Below are 20,087 nucleotides of genomic sequence, written 5' to 3' on the forward strand. Positions count from 1 at the left end.
ATTCCTAGAAACATATACACTACCAAAACTGAAACAGGAAGAAATAAAAAATCTGAACAGACCCATAACCAGTAAGGAAATCGAATTAGTAATCAAAAACTTGCCAAAATACAAGAGTCCAGGGCCAGATGGCTTTCCAGGGGAATTCTAGCAAACATTTAAGGAAGAGTTAACACCTATTCTCTTGAAACTGTTCCAAAAAATAGAAATGGAAGTAAAACTTCCAAATTCTTTCTATGAAGCCAGCATTACCTTGATTCCAAAACCAGAGACCCCACTAAAAAGGAGAACTATAGACCAATTTCCCTGATGAACATGGATGCAAAAATCCTCAACAAGATATTAGCCAACTAGATCCAACAATACATTAAAAAAATTATTCACCATAACCAAGTGGGATTTATACCTGGGATGCAGGGCTGGCTGAATATCTGCAAAACAATTAACGTGATTCATCACATCAATAAAATAAAGGACAAGAACCATATGATCCTCTCACTAGACGCAGAGAAAGCATTTGACAAAATACAGCATCATAAAAACCCTCAAGAAAGTAGGGACAGAAGGAGCATACCTCGACATCATAAAAGCCATATATGAACGACCCAACACTAATATCATCCTCAATGGGGAAAAACTGAGAGCTTTCCCCCTAAGGTCAGGAACAGGACAGGGATGTGCACTCCCGCCACTGTTATTCAACACAGTATTGAAAGTCTTAGCCTCTGCAATCAGACAACACAAAGAAATAAAAGGCATCCAAATCGGCCAGGAGGAGGTCAAATTTTCACTCTTCGCAGATGACATGATACTCCATATGGAAAACCCAAAAGATTCCACCAAAAAGCTGCCAGAACTGATTCATGAATTCAGAAAAGTTGCAGGATATAAAATCAATGCACAGATATTGATTGCTTTCCTATACACCAACAATGAAGCGACAGAAAGAGAAATCAATTTACAGTTGCACCAAAAACCACAAAATACCTAGGAATAAATCTAACCAAAGAGGTGAAAAATCTATACACTGAAAACTATAGAAAGGTTATGAAAGAAACTGAAGAAGACTCAAAGAAATGGAAAAAGATTCCATGCTCCTGGATAGGAAGAACAAATATTGTTAAAATGTCAATACTACCCAAAGCAATGTACATATTCAATGCAATCCCTATCAAAGTAACACCAGCATTCTTCACAGAGCTAGAACAAATAATCCTAAAATTTGTATGGAACCAGAAAAGACCCCGAATAGCCAAAGCAATCTTGAAAAAGAAAGCCAAAGCAATCTTGAAAAAGAAAACCAAAGCAGGAGGCATTACAATCCCAGACTTCAAGCTATACTACAAAGCTGTAATCATCAAGACAGTATGGTACTGGTACAAGAACAGACACTCAGATCAATGGAATATAACAGAGAACCCAGAAATGGACCCACAAATGTATGGCCAACTAATCTTTGACAAAGCAGGAAAGAATATCCAATGGAATAAAGACAGTCTCTTCAGCAAGTGGTGCTGGGAAAACTGGACAGCGACATGCAGAAGAATGAACCTGGACCACTTTCTTACACCATACACAAAAATAAACTCAAAATGGATGAAAGACCTCAATGTAAGACAGGAAGCCATCAAAATCCTCGAGGAGAAAGCAGGCAAAAACCTCTTTGATCTTGCCCGCAGCAATTTCTTACTCAACACGTCTCCAGAGGCAAGGAAAACAAAAGCAAAAATGAACTACTGGGACCTCATCAAAATAAAAAGCTTCTGCACAGTGAAGGAAACAATCAGCAAAACTAAAAGGCAACCAACAGAATGGGAGAAGATATTTGCAAATGACATATCAAATAAAGGGCTAGTATCCAAAATTTATAAAGAACTTATCAAACTCAACACCCAAAAAACAAATAATCCAGTGAAGAAATGGGCAAAAGACATGAATAGACACTTTTCCAAAGAAGACATCCAGATGGCCAACCGACACATGAAAAAATGCTCAACATCACTCATCATCAGGGAAATACAAATCAAAACCACAATGAGATACCACCTCACACCTGTCAGAATGGCTAACATTAACAACTCAGGCAACAAGTTGCAGAGGATGCAGAGAAAGAGGATCTCTTTTGCATTGTGGTGGCAATGCAAGCTGGTGCAGCCACTCTGGAAAACAGTATGGAGGTTCCTCAAAAAACTAAAAATAGAACTACCTTACGACCCAGCAATTGCACTACTAGGCATTTATCCACAGGATACAGGTGTGCTGTTTTGAAGGGATACGTGCACCCCATGTTTACAGCAGCACTATCAACAATAGCTAAAGTATGGAAAGAGCCCAAATGTCCATCGATGGATGAGTGGATAAAGAAGATGTGGTATACATATATATATATATATATATGTATATATATATATATATATATGTATGTATACATATATATATATGTATATATATATGTATACATACGTGTATATGTGTATATATACACATATATATGTATATACATACATATATATGTGTATATATACACATATATATACATATTGTGTGTATATATATATATATATATATATATATATATATATATATATACACAATGGAGTATTACTCGACAATCAAAAAGAATGAAATCTGGCCATTTGCAACTACATGGATGGAACTGGAGGGTATTATGGTAAGTGAAATTAGTCAGTCAGAGAAAGACAAAAATCATATGACTTCACTCATATGAGGACTTTAAGAGACAAAACAGATGAACATAAGGGAAGGGAAACAGAAATAATATAAAAACAGGGAGGGGGACAAAACAGAAGAGACTCATAAATATGGAAAACAAATTGAGGGTTACTGGAGGGGTTGTGAGAGGGGGGATGGGCTAAATGGGTAAGGGGAATTAAGGAATCTACTCCTGAAATAATTGTTTCACTATATGCTAACTAATTTGGATGTAAATTTTAAAAAATAAAAAATTAAATTAAAAAGAAAGAAAGAAAACATTACACCATCTCAAAATCTCCACTCACAATTATTATTCTTTTTCCCTAAAGGCAAACCACTGTCTTGACTTTCAACACTATACTTTAGTTATGCCTGGTTTTGAATTTTATAGAAGATGATCCACATAGCACATGCTCCTTTGTGGATGGCTTTTAAATTTGATGTTTGTGAGATTCTTCTGGAACTTGTCATTTTCATTCCTGTATAGTATTCCATTGCAAGAATATCCCAAGACTTATTCATTCTTTCTACTACTGAAAGACATTTGGGGTGATTACAATAATATTACTGTGAATATTCTTTATACAACTCTTGGTACAAATGTGCTTACAATTCTCCTGGGTATAATTTAGAAGTGGATTTGTTGGCTCATAAGATATGTGTTGTTAATTTTAAAAGATAAGTCAAATTATTTTCCAGAGTGGTTGTACAAATTTGTACCAATGAGAATTTTATAGCTTCATATCCTTAACATTTTAAATTTAAAATTTTAAACCATTTATTGTAAATCTCATAGTTTTAATTTGCTTTTTCTCAGCCCTAAGCAACCACTCATCTACTTTCTGTCTCTATAGATTTATCTATTATGGACATTTCATATTTGGAACTATACAATTTATAGTCTTTTGTGATTGTCTTCTTTCACTTAACATAATGGTTTCAAGGTTGGTCCATGTTGTAGTATGAATCAGGGTTTCCTTTTTTTTTTATTGTTGAATAACATTTCATTACATGGATATAGCGTTTCATTAATCCATTCATCAGTTGAGGGACATTTGGATTGTTTCTGCTTTTGGCCTATTATGAATGCTACTGTGAACATCCATGTACAAGTTTTTGTGTGAACATATGTTTTCATTTTCTTGAGTATGTACTTAAGCATCTGATTCCTTGCTCATATTGTAATTCTGCATTTAACATTGGGAGGAACTGCCAAATTATTTTCTGTATCAGTTGCACCATTTTACATTCCCACCAGCAGTACATGAGGTTCCAATTTCTCCACTTCCTTGCAAACAGTTGTTTTTCCTCTGCCTTTTAAAATTCTAGCCATGTTAGGGGGGCATTAAGTGATATCTCATTGTGGTTTTGATTTGCATTTCTCTCACGGCTAATGATGTCAAACATCTTTTTATGTGCCTATTCACCATTTATAGATCTTCTTTGGAGAAAATACTATTCAAATTCTTTGCTCATTTTAAAACTGGTTATTTGTCTTTGTATTATTGACTTGTAAGCGTTCTTTATATATTGTAGATACAAGTCCCTTATAAGAACTATGATTTGAAAATATTTTCTCCCATTCTGTGCGTTATTTTAGTTTTCTTAATTGTGTTTTGAAGCACATAATTTTTAATTTCGATGACATTGAATGTATTTTTCTTTTGCTGCTTGTGTTTTTGGCACCATTTACTGATGTCTTCTTGATAAAAAGAAATTTTTATTTTATATTTTCACTATTAGCAATAGTGCCATAAAGTCTTTTTTTTAAAATTTTTTAAATGTTTATTTATTTTTGAGAGAAAGAGAGAGAGCGTGCAGGAGTAGGGGAGGGACAGAGAGAGACAGGGAGACACAGAATCTGAAGCTGGCTCCAGGCTCTGAGCTGTCAGCACAGAGCCCAATGCAGGGCTCGAACTCATGAACCATGAGATCATGACATGAGGCAAAGTCAGATGCTTAATCAACTGACCCACCCGGGTGCCCCAGTGCCATAAAAAAATCTTAAGCAACTGACCTTTGCATTTACAGTAAACCTATCCATTCTCACCACAATGTCCATGATATAAAAGTGAGAATTTTTTCTAGAAACTATTAAAAAATAGTGCTGTCTCTGTTGATAAACTGGCATGTATCTTCCTTTCATATATTTCATTTTTTTAGGAAACTCAAAGATAATTTTTAAAACTTTTATTGAAGAAAAATAAACATAAAGTGTATATAAGTATAAAATTCAGTGTATTTTTGAAAACGGACACACCTGTGTAACCAGCATCAGGTTAAGAAATGAGCACTACCAGTGTTCCAGAAGGCTTCCTCTTGCTCCCTTCTCATCATCTTCCTCAACCTCCAGGGTAACTATGATCTGGACTTCTAATATCATAGATTAAATTTGTATCGTTTTGTACTTCATATAAGTAGAACCATGAAGAGTCTAATCTTTGTGCCTGGTTTCTTTTGCTTGACATTATTTCTCTGAGTCATCTGTATTGTTGCATGTAGTTATAGATTATTTATTCTTATGGTTGGATAGTGGGCAATCATTAAATATACCATGATGTGTTTAGACATTAAACTATTGATGGGCAGTTGAGGAGTTTCTAGTTTGGGCCTATCAGAAATAGTTCTGTCCAGAAAATTCTAGTACATGTATTTCAGTGAATATATGTATGCAATTTTTGCTAGAATTGCTGTGACTTAGTGTATGAATATGTTGTTTAGTAGATTCTGTTTTTTGAAATGATTATTACATTGTATACTCCCACAACAATGCATGAGAATTCTAGATGTTCCCCATCCTTCCCAACACTTGGTTTTGTCTTTTTTTTTTTTTTTTTTTAATTGTAGACATTCTAGTGACTATGCAGTATTATCTCACTGTGGCTTTACTTTGCATTTCCCTGATGACCAATGAAGTCGAACACTTGTTCACTTGTTTATTGGCTATCTGGATATATTTTTTAATAAAGTGCCTGTTCATACCTTTTGCTCATTAAAAACAATTGTATTCTCTGTGCCTTTCCTATCTGTTTGTAGTCCTTTATTCTGGATAAAAATCCTTTGATGGCATATGCATTGTAAATATATTCTCCATTCTACGGCTTGCTTTTTCCTCTCTTGGTGATGTTTTTTAATGAACAGAAGATATTCTTAACATTTACATAGAACAATTTAACAATCTTTCCTTTTATGAATAGTGCTTTTGTATTCTATTTAAGACATTTTTCCGTCCGAAGTTTATGAAGATATTCTCTTATATTATTTTTCTGAAGTTCATTGTTTGACTTTTGCATTTTGATCTATAGTCCACCAGCAGATGATTTTACTGAGGTGAGATTCAAGTTGCATTTTCCCCCCCATATGGACAGCCAACTGACTCAGCACCATTTATTAAACGTTTCCATACACACTTGGCCCTTTCTGGATTCTCTCTATTCTGCTCCGTTGGGTCTGTCTTACCCCAAAAGCATACTTAGCATGTATTAATCACTAGCTTTTTAATAAATCTTGATATCCCAAAGTGGAAATCCTCTCACCTTGTCCATTTTTTTTTCCAGACTATTTTTGGCCCTTTGAATCTCCATGTATATTTGAGAATCAGCTTACTGAGTTTCACCAGAAAAGGAAAAAGTTGGATATTTATTGCAATTATAATGAATCCATATATCAATCTGGGGAGAAATTATATCTACACAATATTGAGTCTTCTATTCTATAAGCATTATATATCTTTTATTTATTTAGAACTTCTTTAACTTCTCTCAAAAATGTATTATTACTTTATATGTAAAGATACTGCATATCTTTTCCTAGTGTGTTAATAGAGTTCAATCAGAGAATAGAATCAGTAGGTGATATGTCACAGGCAATTGGCTTATGCCATTTTGAGGGCTACTTAAGCTGTCTTAAACTCCACTTCTAGCTATTTCTGTTCTTGAATTAAAGTACCCAAGGAACAGGACTTTATTTAAGGGAGTGCTACAGGCACCTTTTCAAATGTCTATTCTCAGTAAAAGGTCTATTCTCACTAAAACAGCCAGTTTTCCTGTTAAAAGTAAGTCAGGTCATATCATGTCATTCCTCAGTTCTAAATCCCACAATGGCTCCCTGTAACACTTGGGAGTAATGCCCAAGTCATTACATTGACCTACAAAACCTTACATGAGTTGGCCCCTGTTACCTCTCAGACCTCATCTTTTCCTACTCTTTGCTTCATTTACTCAGCTCTAGCCACAATGGCCTCCTTGCTTTTCCCTGAACACTAGGTATGCTCCATCCTCATGACCTTTGCATATTCTTTTCCCTCTGCATGGAATGGTCTTCACCTCATGCCTTGCTTCTTATGCCTTTCAAATTCATACTCAAATGTTACCTTCTCAGTGAGTCCTTCCCTGACCAAACTCTAAAATAGCAGCTACCACCCTGATATTCCCCATTCACTTTCCCTGTTTTACTTTTCTTTCCTGCACTTGTCATGAACATTCCATATATTTGACAGTTCACTTTACTATTTTGTTTATTGCCTGCTCACTTTTGTAGCAAAGCAAGGTCTACAAGGGAAGGGATTTTTTGGCTACTCGAGAAGCTTTCTAAAAATACAGCACTCTGTCGCCAATAGGGCATCAAAAGCAGACAGATTTTAATGGTATGAGAAGACAAAAAGGATAGTTTAGAATGAAACCCCACAACAAGAAGCAATGGGAAACTGAGGCTCTGGATGTAATTCCTTGGGCTTCTGTGGGAAACAACCACCATGAAAGAGAAAAGGACGATGGAAAGCAATTGCTTACTTGTGACATAATTTTATGTAGAATTGCTACCGTATTAAAGTTAAAGGATGGAAACTTAGAATCCATCTTCTAAGAACTTACCTTTATTGTCATAGTCTATATTCTAGCCCATTTAATTTGATCATTCAGGAAACACGGAGTATAGTCCAGGCACAATGGAGATACAGAGATGAATAAGATGTGGTCTTAAACTCAAGGAGCTCATTATCTGCTAAGAAAGATAGTGCTCTTCTTCCAATCCAGGAAGCTGTGATGGGTCAATAATGTGTTTAACTCCACAATAGGTGCACAAAGCAGGAGTGTGTCAACTTCATCTAGGGGTCATAGTGATTTAGGACTGACTACAGGATGGACAAACAGCGTCAGAGGGCTGTGTAGAAAATAATCTTACCCATTAACCCTGTTCCTCCCTCATTAACTTCTGCTGAATCACCCCTATTTCATCTTCCAGCCCGTACCTAATAAAATCGCATCTCTGTTTATAATCCTAGATCTTGCCACCTTATTTCTGTTCCTCACCTCTTTTTCAGCACCATTCTTGCATGCCAGTGGCTTTTGATTTCATGATATACCATTTACTTTTGGCTCTATGCTCAATTTTTGGAAGTGATGGCAGATACCTTTTTTCCCCCCCAACCATGAACCTTAGCTTTCTTTTTGGATAAGTTCTTGCAATATCTACTCCTGTCTCTGCCTCACTTCACTCCTTGGCCCTGCAAACCTCTCCCCAAATCAGCTATACGGGTGGCATTTATTCTAGGCCTGACTGGCTCTTCCTTCTTGGCCAGTAACCATCAAACTAAGGATTGTAGAGAAGATACCAGAAATCTTTGTAGGGCACAGTATCAGTGCAAATTTTCTCATAGCCAACAAGATCAGTATTGTTTTCCTTTCTTCCCTGTCACCTTCCCTTCAGCTCCAATTACTCAAGCCACAAAGAGGGCAGACTTGAAACAATCAATATGAAAAGAGCATAACTATGCCTGCAGCAAGGCATTCTTTTTTTGAAAAGCTATTTTAAAAAAAGTCCCAGGATGTATTTTTTGGACTTGTTCATGTTTTTCCACCTAGGTAATACATTTGAAGCTCCCAGGAACACTTAAATTACATTTTACACAGAATCCTGAGCACAGTAGGTATTCAGCTCAGCAAATATTTACTGAAGTAACATCTCCACCCAGACAAAGACCAGGACTGTTATGACTCACTATAAAAGTGGGGAATCCCCCAGATTCCGATTCCTCTCCTTTCATGGCAGCCTCCTATGTGTTCAAGCTTCCATATGGGCTCTGCATCATCCTCACAGGAGTTGGGGGCATGGGAACCAGCACAAATGCAACATGAAGCTCTGACTAGTGCTTTTGCCATGAATAATGAAGTACTCTGTCTCTGAGCCTCTTATGTCTTTTGCTAGCATCTATAAGATAGTAACAGGTTAACTTGTTAACCTCCAAGTAGAGCAAAAGCTCATCCCTACACAATTCTTATTCTTCACACTTCTTGATTTCCCAGGAAATAAAATGCAAGATATTCAGGATTATTGGGCAAATGACACTTTCAATTCTGAGAAATAACAATAGGTAAATAACAACTAGTATCTATACTCCTTATCACAAGTGACAGTGAGATAAGCTCTTGGAATAAAAGTCCTTTAATTGAACAAGTTTAGCTTCACACAGAATTTCTGACATTGTCCTTATTTTCTGCATTACATAAGAGGCATGAGGAGATCCTCTGGACCTGAAATATCTACTTTGCTCCAAGTTAAGTGATTCTGGTTCTTATTGAACTACAGGAGGAATCTAGAAAAAAAAGAATGTATTCTCTCATAATAGTCATTCATATCTAGCACGGTTATCATATGGGTTTTAGGTCACCTAGCAGAGCCCTTTGAAGGACACCAGATATGGTGTACTTTTTTCCTTCGTGAGAACCTTCTCAGAAAAAATAAGAATGTTTGTAGACTACATTTTGAAATAGCTGTATCAAATACAACTGCCATGTAATAAACTGTACATAATTAAGGTACAGGATTTGGTAAGTTTTGATATATGTATATATCAGTGAAATACTTACCACAATCCAGGTAATGAACATATCCATCACCCCCCAAAGTTTCTACATGTCCCTTTGTAGTTCCTCCTTCCTGCTCTTCTGTGCCACCTCCCACCCATCTGCAGGTAACCACTCATCTGATTTCTGTCACCACAGATTAATTAACAACAGCTCGGTTTAATTTTCTAGAATTTTTTATAATTCAATTATATGGTATGCAACTTTTTTTTTTTGCCTGGCTTCTTTTCCTCAGCATAATTATTTTGAGATACATCCATGCTGTCCCAAGTATCAATAATTCGTTCTTTTTTATTTTTTTTATTTTTTTTAACGTTTATTTATTTTTGAGACAGAGAGAGACAGAGCATGAACGGGGGAGGGTCTGAGAGAGAGGGAGACACAGAAACTGAAACAGGCTCCAGGCTCTGAGCTGTCAGCCCAGAGCCCGACGCGGGGCTCGAACTCACGGACCGCGAGATCATGACCTGAGCCGAAGTCGGAGGCTTAACCGACTGAGCCACCCAGGTGCCCCTCTTTTTTTTTTTTTTTTTTTACTGGATAAAAACATTTTATGAACTGAGCAATTACTTGACCTAGTCAGTTTTTAAAAATTGTAGCCATTGTAATAAGTGTGCAGTGGCATTTAATTGTGGTTTAAATTTGCTTTTCCCTAATGACTAAATGGTGTTGACAATCTCTTTTCATATGCTTATTTGCCATTCATGTGTACTCTTTTTTGAAGTGTCTCTTCAAATTTTTCACTCATTTGAAAAACTGGATTATTGTTTTCTTATTATTGAGTTCTCAGTAACCTGGATATAAATTCTTTATTAGATACATGATTTGCAAATATTTTCTTCCAGTCTGTCTCTTTCTTTCATTTTCTTAAGATTTTCTTTAGAAGAGGTTTTAAATTTTTATTGTCCAATTTATCAATGTTTTCTTTTATGGTTTATGCTCTTAGTGTTATATCTATAAAATCTTTGCTTATTCCAAAGTCACAACATTTTTCTTACATTTTCTTAGACAAGTTTTACAGTTTTAGGTTTGATCTATGATCCATTTTGAGTTAATTTCTGAATGTGGTGCAAGATATAGATCAAAGTTCATTTTTGCATGTGGATATCCAATTGTGCCAGGGCCATTTTTTGAAAAGATTGTCCCTTCTCTACTGACTTGCTTTTGTACCTTTGTTGAAAAGCTGTTTCCCTTATATATGTAGGTTATTTCTGAATGCTATTCTGTTTTATTGATATATATGTCTATTTCTATCTAGTACCAAACTACCTTCATTACTATAGATTTATAATAAGTCTTAAAATCAGGTGTCCTCCAACTTTATTCTTTTTTTTATTCTTTTTTTTTCTTTCCAAGATTTTATTTAAATTTAAATTAGTTAACATATACTGTAATATTGGTTTCAGGAGTAGAATTTATTCTATTTTATAAAGTTGTTTTGGCTATTCTATGTCCTCCATATTTCTGCATTAATTTTAGAACTAGCTTGTCAATTTATACAAAAAAAAAAATGCCAGCTAGGGTTGTGACTGTAATTGGGCTTAGTCTATAGATCAATTAAGAGAGAATTAACAATATTGAATCTTTCAACCCATGAACATGGTATTTCTCCATTTATTTAGGATTTAATTTCTCTCAGCAGTTTTATAGTTTTCAGCATGTAAGTATTTCACATTATTTGTTAGATTAGCAATGTTTTGTAGTTTTCAGTATACAAGTATTACACATTGTTAGATTTATCCCTAAATATTTCTTATTTTTGGTGCTATTATAAACGGCATTGCATTTATTTTCACTTTTCAATTGTCTGGTTTTAGTATTTAGAAATAGAGTTGATTTTTATACCTTGATCTTGTAAACTGCAACCTTGCTACACTCATTTATTAGTTCTAGTAGTTCTTTAAAGAATAGATTCTATTGAATTTTTTACATACACAATCAGGTAACTTCTATTTATTTTTCTTATCTTAATTGCACTGGCTAAAATCTCCATTGTTGAACAAAAGTTGTGAGAGTGGACATCTAGCTTTGTTTCTGATCTTAATGGGAAAACAATCAGTCTTTTACCATTAAAAAATGGTGTTAGCTATAGGTTTTTCATAGATGTACTTTGTTAGGTTGAAGTTCTCTTTTATTCCTGGTTTGTTGAGACTTTATCAGGAAAGAATGTTAAATCTTTTTCAAAATGCCTTTTCTCTGTCTAGAAAGATGATCATTGTTTTATGTTGGTCAATATGGTGAATTTTATTGATTGATCTTTGGATGTTAAATCAACCTTATATATTCGAGATAAATCTCACTTTGTCATGATGTATTATCCTTTTGATATTTCATTGGACTCAATTTGCCAAAATTTTGTTTAGAATTTTGGATCTATGGTCATGAGGAGTATTAACTTATAGGGCTTTTTTCCTCTAATGTCTTTATTAGGTTTTGATATCAGGGTAATGCTGTCCTCATAGAATGAGTTGGGAATGGTCCATTATTTTCAGTATTTCAGAAGATTTTCTGTAAAGCTGATAACATTTCTTCAACAATATAGGCACAGATTAGCTGGGTGCGTCTGGCTCAGGATCTCTCACAAGGATGCAGTCACTGGGCCAGCCATTGCTGCAGTCCTCCAAGGTTCAAGTTGGGTAAAATAAGCTTACAAGCTTATTGCTATTAGCAGGCCTCAGAAGATTTGTTTTCAAGTTTATTAACATGGCTGTTAGTGAGCCTCAGTCATTGCTGGCTTCAGACTAGAAATATCAGTGCCTTGCCATGTGGGCCTCTCCATAGGGCAGCTCACACAACAAGGCAGGTGGCCTCCCTCAGAGTGAGCAAGTGAAAGGGTGAGCGAGATCCAAGAAGGAAGCCACAGTCTTTTGGTAACCTTATCCTAAAAGTGATATCACATTAATAAGCGCATTAGTAAGTCCAGCCCATATTCAGTGAGAGGGGATTTCATAAGAGTGTGACTATCAGGAAGCAGAAATCATTGCAGAACATGTTAGAGACTCCCTACAATAGTTGTTCTCACCATTACATTATCTTCCTAACCTTAGGTGATGTCACCTCTACCTTCCTTATTTGGGTAATTATATCTTCTTTTTTTCCCTCTGATCATTTGAATTAGCGGTTTGGTCAATTTTACTGCTTTCCATAAAGAGTTTTGGTTTCATGTTGTTTTCTGATTTGTTTTCTATTTCATCAATTTCCACTTTCATTTTTATTATTTCCTTTCTTCTACTTATAATAGGTTTCATTTGCTCTTTTTTGGTGTTTCATAAAGTAGATCTTTCTTCTTTTCCAATATGGAGTTTAGTGCTATAATTTTCCCATAAGTATTGCTTTAATGGCATCCAACAAATGTTGATATGTTGGTATTTACATTTGCACTCAGTTGAAAATACTTTCTAGTTTCTCTTTTGATTTCTTCTTTGACCATGAGTTACTTTAAAGTGCTCTATTTAGTTCCCAAATATTTCAAAATTTTCTAGAGTTCTTTCTGTTATGGATTTCTAATTCAATTCTATTGTAGTCAGAGAACATACTCTGTATGAACTGAATCCTTTTAAATTTAATAAGACTTTTTCTATGGCCTAGAATATGATCTATCTTGGTAAATGTACCATGTGTACTTGAAAAGAATGTGTATTCTGCTGCTGTTGGATGTAGGATTATATAAATGTCAATTAGGTCAAGTTGGTTGATAGTGTTGTCCAAGTCTTCTATATCTTTACTGATTTTCTCTTGTAGACTACATTTTAAAATTTTACCAAAAATGTAATATCTGCAACTGAACTTGACCATTACCATTATATTTATTAAGATATTTTAAAAATATTTTTCTTCCTCTGGCACTACACACATACACACAATCACAAATTTAGAGGCCACAAAACTGAAATGAAATGAAGCATCTAACTGTGATGCTGTACCTTTGAACACATTTTATTATTGAAGAAAGCACTTTGAAACTGGGTTATTTTATCTTTCCTTGTCTGAGCTTGTAAGCTACTTAATTGCAAAATGTGTTTTTATTCACAGTGCCTCTTAATATTTTATTCTTTATGCCAAGTCATGCTCCCACTGCAAACAAGACAGCAGCAAAATCTTTAATGGAATGAAAGAAATATATGTGTTTCTACTATAACACTGTTTACAAGTGTTCCTATTTTAACAGGATATATAAATGCTTTAAAAACCTTGCATTCTACAAAAATGTGCATAAAAATAATGGATTATGGGAAAAATTGTATGGGGTCATAGCAGTTGAAACATATTTAACTTTGTAACCAAAATACTAATAAAAATAATAATTATCCAATTAAAATACTAGTTACTCAGCAAATGTCCATTACCATTTGTACCAGGATTACAGTTGATTTTTGCAACCTGAAATCTACAAGATGCAGGTACTTGAGGGCATTCATCTCCAATAGGTAACATTGTCATCTAAATTAAAAATCTGTTCTGGATCTTTGCTTTCTTCAACAATCAATTATTTTTAAACACATAGGAAATATCTCTCTACTTCTCCATCTACTCCTCCAATTTTATCAGATAGCTTCATAACATAGGAAGTACACCAGTTCTTGAAGCCATTAAACTAGTTTCTTCGCTTAAGTCTTCCTTCTTTAATTGTAGGAAGGCTTGCCCCTATATACTTTAAACCATTAATGCGTTGGGGGGAAAATGACATATGAACCAATGATATTATTTTCTAATTTGCCAATTGGTTACTAATTTGCACTGTAGAAATATGTTGCAGCTGAAAAGACTGTACTCTGTAATTCTCTAACTTTGAAATGCATGATTTTCCCAGACATTCTCCTGGCAGCAGCTACTATTGGGATTTATATATCTGTCTTCCCAGGATCACTGAAAATATATTTTCTGAGCACTACAATGTTCAGAGTCTATCCTGAATGATGGACACAGTGGTGAGCATGACAAAGTCCCTGTATTCATAGACTGTATATTCTGGTGGGGGATACAGACAATAAACAGGCAAATCAATAATTACAGTAATATCAGAGAGTTATACTTGCTATGAAGAAAATAAAACAGGGTGATAATATATGGAATAAGACATTGGGGCTGGATGGCCATTCTGTAGACAGACCACTTTGAATAGAATGATCAGGGAAGAGGTGGTATTTGATCGCCTGGGTGGCTCAGTCGTTTAAGCATCTGACTTCGGCTCGGGTCATGAAATCATGGTTCATGGGTTTGAGCCCAACATTGGGCTCTGTGCTGACAGCTTGGAGCCTGTTTCAGTCTTTGTGTCTCCCTCTCTCTCTGCCCCTTCCCTGCTTGCACTCTTTCTCTCTTTCAAAAATGAATAAACACTAAAAATTTTCTAAAAAATATATAGAGAGGTGTCATTTGAGCCAAGGACTATAAGATGAGAAGGAACTAGTCACAGGAAGATCTGGAGAAAACTGTCAGGCAGCGGGGATATAAAGAAACAGTAAGTGAAAGGCCTTGAGAAGGGAGTAAGTTTAGTGTATTTGAGGAACAGAATGAAAAGTGTCGAGGGCAGCATTAGGGGCATACTCAGGTCACAGGGCCACTAGTCACTGCCATACTCTGGTTGACGCAGCAGGTCAAGTCACTGTTGTTTAACAATTCCATGTCCTCCATGCCTCAAATGGCCAATGGTGCCCCAAAATGCCTGCTAGACAAATCCAACTGACTGACCCTCAGCTGAGAGCCAAACCCAAGCAATGGAGCGCATTTGATCACCACAAAGTGTCACACTGGAGTGGTGCCAAACAAGTTTGACCTCTCTGAGAGAGCTGTTGAAATCTGATGTGGGCTCCATCCAGAATTCAGCTGTGGGCCACGGAGAGAGAGCTGGAAAGGGCTTCTCAGGTGGCAGCCTGAGACAGTGGGGGCAGGATGAGAATAAAGAGTAATGATGTGGGAGAGATGGAGTGGGCCCCGAGGGAAGGATCAAATAGCAGTGAAGGCAGAATTTTGCAAGTCCCTTCAAAAACAGTCTTCATTTGGTTTTCTTTTGCCAGCCTTGGGAGTCCTGGACACTTACTCTGACGAGCCAGTGACTTTCTACCAGCCGGAACTATCTAACAGAACAGCCAGGCTTCACTATTTTTTCAGAAACCTTATCCCACTTAGGCTGTTTTCAACTTTAGTTTGCCATATACAAAATAACTAATTTTATCAGAAGGATCATAATTTCCTTTATGAGGAGAGACTCTTCATTCTCCTCTTTGGATATCCTTGTCATAGTTGCCACAATACTGGACTAGATCTTTCTCTTCAAGAGGAAATTATACTGCAAGGCCAGGACGATTTCAGGGGAACTTTTCAGATAGCTTAATGCCACAGTAGGAGATAAACTTTGCTGATACCACCTAGCAGCTCACAATGCCAAAATGATACCGACCCTCTGGGTTTCACGATTCAGGCTATGGGGGATGAGAAACTAGGTATGGGGCTGCTTACCTGTTATTCCTGCAGCGAATTGTGAAGCCAAGAAAGAAGACTATCAAAAGAAGTCCACAGCTGAGAAAGGTCCAAACAACACCCAAGAGAACAGGAGATAATGAGGAAATGGTCTTACTGCTATAATGGGAAGAGGTCTGAGAACAGAATAAAGAGAAGGTGTTAGGAATGAAGGCTCTTTTACAGACCAAACACAAACTGTCCCATCATCCCCAAAGCCAGGAAATACATGTCCTGCATAAGCATTTCCTCCTTCTGTTCCACCTCCCCCTCCTCCTCCTCCTCCTCATCACCACTACCACTGCACCACCACCACTAACAACAACAACAACAACAACAACAACATGTATATCGAACAGCCCTGATACCTCATGGCTGCTCACTTACAATTGTCCTGCAGAGATCATGAAGAGGACTCCGATCCAGCTCCTGGCCAGGAAAACTGTCACACAATTCGGAGCAGTTTATTTCAGGCTCCATGACATCACATGCCCCTTTTGGTGTGTGCTTATTCACAGTCTTGGTTATCTGCTGGTGGGTAACCAGCAGATCTTAGACTAAAACACAAAAACAATTCAAATCTTTTCTTCAGAGGCACCATTTTGGAGCTGGCTCTTGGCTCAGAATCTGGGATGAAAACAACCCATTCAGGTGGAAGTAAAAGGCTATTTCACTAGGCTCGTTCATCAGACACCTTCCAGGCTCTCTTTGTGCCCTGATGCCAGTGCATACCATGTGAGGCAAGAGTGGGCATCTTGGTAACCATTAGATTACACAAAGTGATGATTCTGGCTTGCCACCAGATGGCAGTCACTGCTCCAAGTACTCTCACACAGGTCCAGAAGGAAAGGAAGCCAATTAACCTGTTAACAAACAAATATTTATGTATTACATATATAAAAACAAATATATAATACAAATTATAAATATATTATATGTAAATATATATAAATGGTTTATTATAGAAGTTTAAGAATATTATTTTATACATTTTAATTATACAGTTATATTTTTATTTTATATAGGTATTTTATCATGTATAACAAAGGTTTAGTATATATTTAAATAAATATATTTTTAAGCTTCTATAATAAAAACACTTCAAAAACAAAGACAAAGGTCATCTAACAATTTATAGATATAAAATTCTACAGTCTCTTTTCAGATCCTTTATTTGGCTCAGCACTATAATAACTTTAATTTAAACATGTGAGGCTCATCTTCCTTTTTTTCCCTACTAGGAAATCCCCTGCCCTTCCAAGATTTTTCCACGCAGCTGATGGCTTAAGCTGTGTCTGATCCTGAGTGGCAGTGGACTCAGGTGCCCCATGCTGTCTGCATGAAATGTCTTTCAGTCGCTGGAGTTCTTGTTCACTTAGTGAGTGGAGGAACATTCTATATATCCAGGCAGCTGGGGTCTCAGAACAATACACAAGCCTTTTGCCAAGAGTTTTTTTTTGTTTGTTTGTTTTCAAACTATTAGACTATTAGAAGTGGGAGAGCCTATTCAGGTAATAGGGAGAGAAACTGAGGAGTCGTAGGAATTCCCACAGAGTAAATCAGTGGCCAGAGGATGGTGTTATTTCTCTTAGAAGATGCCTGCAATATGAATACTGTGATCTGAAAAGAAGCTCAATTTACAGAACAAAAGCAGAAATGCAGGAAGGCTCAAATTAGCCTCAGAAGAAAAGGTAGACAAGTCCCTAATTCTTTAAAGCAATCTACCCCTTGATAGCGAAAACAGATTAGAAATTTTACCAGTGGGAATTTAAAAAAGGGTGCCACTTTTGCTTTGTGTTTCTGAAACAGCTTACTACAGTTTTCTTTTATTGTGGAGGAAAATTGGAACAGGAAAAAAAATCAATTATTATTATTTCAATAGCCACTGAGTATAGGACTTGTATTTAAGCCAGAACAATGTGACAGGTGTAGAATGCCATCTTTGGATTCTGCATGCTTAGGCATGAACAATATAGCACCAGGTGCCACCCATTCATTGGCCTCTCATATGTTCCTGAATTATTTACCAGGTTCATCACAATGAAATCCCAAGAGAACTAAAAGCTACTTCTCCTATCAAGACATTTAAATTCTTGTACAGACTGTCAGTTTACTGAATGCAAAATTAAGAACTAAATATAAAAACATGGCTATTTGCATCATAATTTGGTTAAAATTTTATTGCTGAAAAAACTATTTCCTTTTCCTCTTTTTAAAGTTAGACATACTCTATTGTGTCTTCTAGCATAGAGCAATATTGTAAGTCACAGGGAGGACTATATATCTGGTGGACTGAAAGATTTATTTTTCACATATTGCCCTTTTAACAATACTGGCAAATAAACACATTTATATTTGAACCATTATTAAGTCTATGTGTATCCTACGTCTATAGAAGTACACATCAGCGTGTGTGTGTGTGTGTGTGTGTGTGTATAACCTCATTTGTTCTTACCACAACAGTGCCATGTGAGGTAAACACACCATACCTCATTTTTAAATAAGGAAATTGAAGAGTAAAGAACCTGCAGAGGCAGCACTTGAACACAGGAGTTTACATTCCAAGGTCAATGTCTACCTAGTGTATACCCTGCATGGGGCAAACTCTCTAAACAGGCCTCTCCCAAGAAGACACCAAATGGCCTGGTGAGTTTCTTCATGTTTAGTTCCCTGAGCTTCACTTCCAGAAGCTTCCTGGAGTATGGCACACAATAGTGTCTCTATGCCAGTAGTTCTCAACTGAAGCAATTTTGCACTTCCAGAGGATATCTGACAATGTCTGGAGACATTATGGTTGTCCAAACTGAGAAGACGGAACTACTGACATCTAGTAGGTAGAGGCCAGGGTTTCTGCTACATATCCCACAATTCATAATATAGTCCAAACGACAAAAAATTATCCTTCTCCAAATGCCAATAACGCTAAAGTTAAACCCTGGTCAACATTGTGGATCCTAGAAGTGCTAACAATGTTAAGCTTATATCATCTTTGGGAGAGTCTGTGAACATGACGGGGTAGTCCATCTGAATATAAATTTCCTAGGGGATAAATTCCCCTTTGGTTCCCTTGGACAGACTGAACTCACTGGCATGGAACTTTGAATGCTAGGCCCCCATTCAATCCATGGATATCCAGTGTAGGAACTTTATATACCATGATACTGGGCTCTGTCACGGGGCAAGCATTCAACTCCAATGTTAGCACACATTCAGAGATTCACACATGAGGAGCTGGTGAAACAGTGAATGGCTTAGTCACTGAGAGGAGAGTTGAATGATTTCAAAAACAGTTGAGTGGGAAACTGGGTGGGGAATAGTGTGTCAAACAGGGTAATGGTGAGTGATTTGACAAGACAGATACAGGATCTAAGGGACAAAGAGAAAGATCTGCCAGGCTCCTCCAAGAGCACCACCCCCCACACAAAGTCTTTAGAGGTAAATTGTCTAGGTCACAGACAGTAGCAAATCCAAGACCATGCATGGTGGGGCTTACAGTTTATTTGACAGATTACAGAGTCCTGCCCAATGATTAGGATCAGAAAAACAGACATTGCGTTAGCTACACTGTTACCAAGTATAAGTCTTTTATAGGTTCATTACACTGAATGGTACCATATCTTTTCATAAAATCTCTCCTATTCTTCTACACATTATTTCTGGCTATTGAAAAACTAGTTCTACAACTACTGTCTTTTGAAAAGTTGTTTTGCAGTTGGTAGGACTTCTGCTTCTGTTCATGAAGAATTAACTGCTACAGGAACTGCCTTCCTACTGTAAACAGTTTTAAAACTAGACAAAATATATGAAACTGTTCTTTTTAGACACTGGATAGCAGATATCATAGAACTATGGAAAACAAATGAGGTGAACCCTACAATTGACTGACATATATAAAACGGAATATAAAAAATATTATTTCAATGATTATAATTGGCCCTAAGTTACTGCCTGGAGGCAGTTTCGAGGCCACATCCCAAGGAAGGAAACCCAAACAGAGCCTAGGTCCTGCTTATGTAAGGAGAATAGATTGGAGTTTGGGGAGGTCAAGGCAGA

General features: G+C 36.4%; 1 protein-coding gene across 1 annotated transcript in view; it reads right to left on the reverse strand.

The window, feature by feature from the left end:
• Nucleotides 1–16,893, reverse strand: part of GPR156 (G protein-coupled receptor 156) — a 68,767-nt gene extending 51,874 nt beyond the window's left edge. Inside the window, exons 1-2 of the mRNA XM_060639873.3 lie at nucleotides 16,422–16,893; nucleotides 16,035–16,171 (exon numbers count right to left, since the gene is read on the reverse strand). Coding sequence (XP_060495856.3) covers nucleotides 16,035–16,171; nucleotides 16,422–16,514 — 230 coding nt within the window. The 5' untranslated portion in view covers nucleotides 16,515–16,893. The remainder of the gene's footprint in view (nucleotides 1–16,034; nucleotides 16,172–16,421) is intronic.
• Between the last annotated feature and the right edge of the window lie 3,194 nt (nucleotides 16,894–20,087).

Source organism: Panthera onca, chromosome C2 (genome assembly GCF_046562875.1).
Source record: "Panthera onca isolate mPanOnc1 chromosome C2, mPanOnc1 haplotype 2, whole genome shotgun sequence".
Lineage (NCBI taxonomy): Eukaryota > Metazoa > Chordata > Mammalia > Carnivora > Felidae > Panthera > Panthera onca.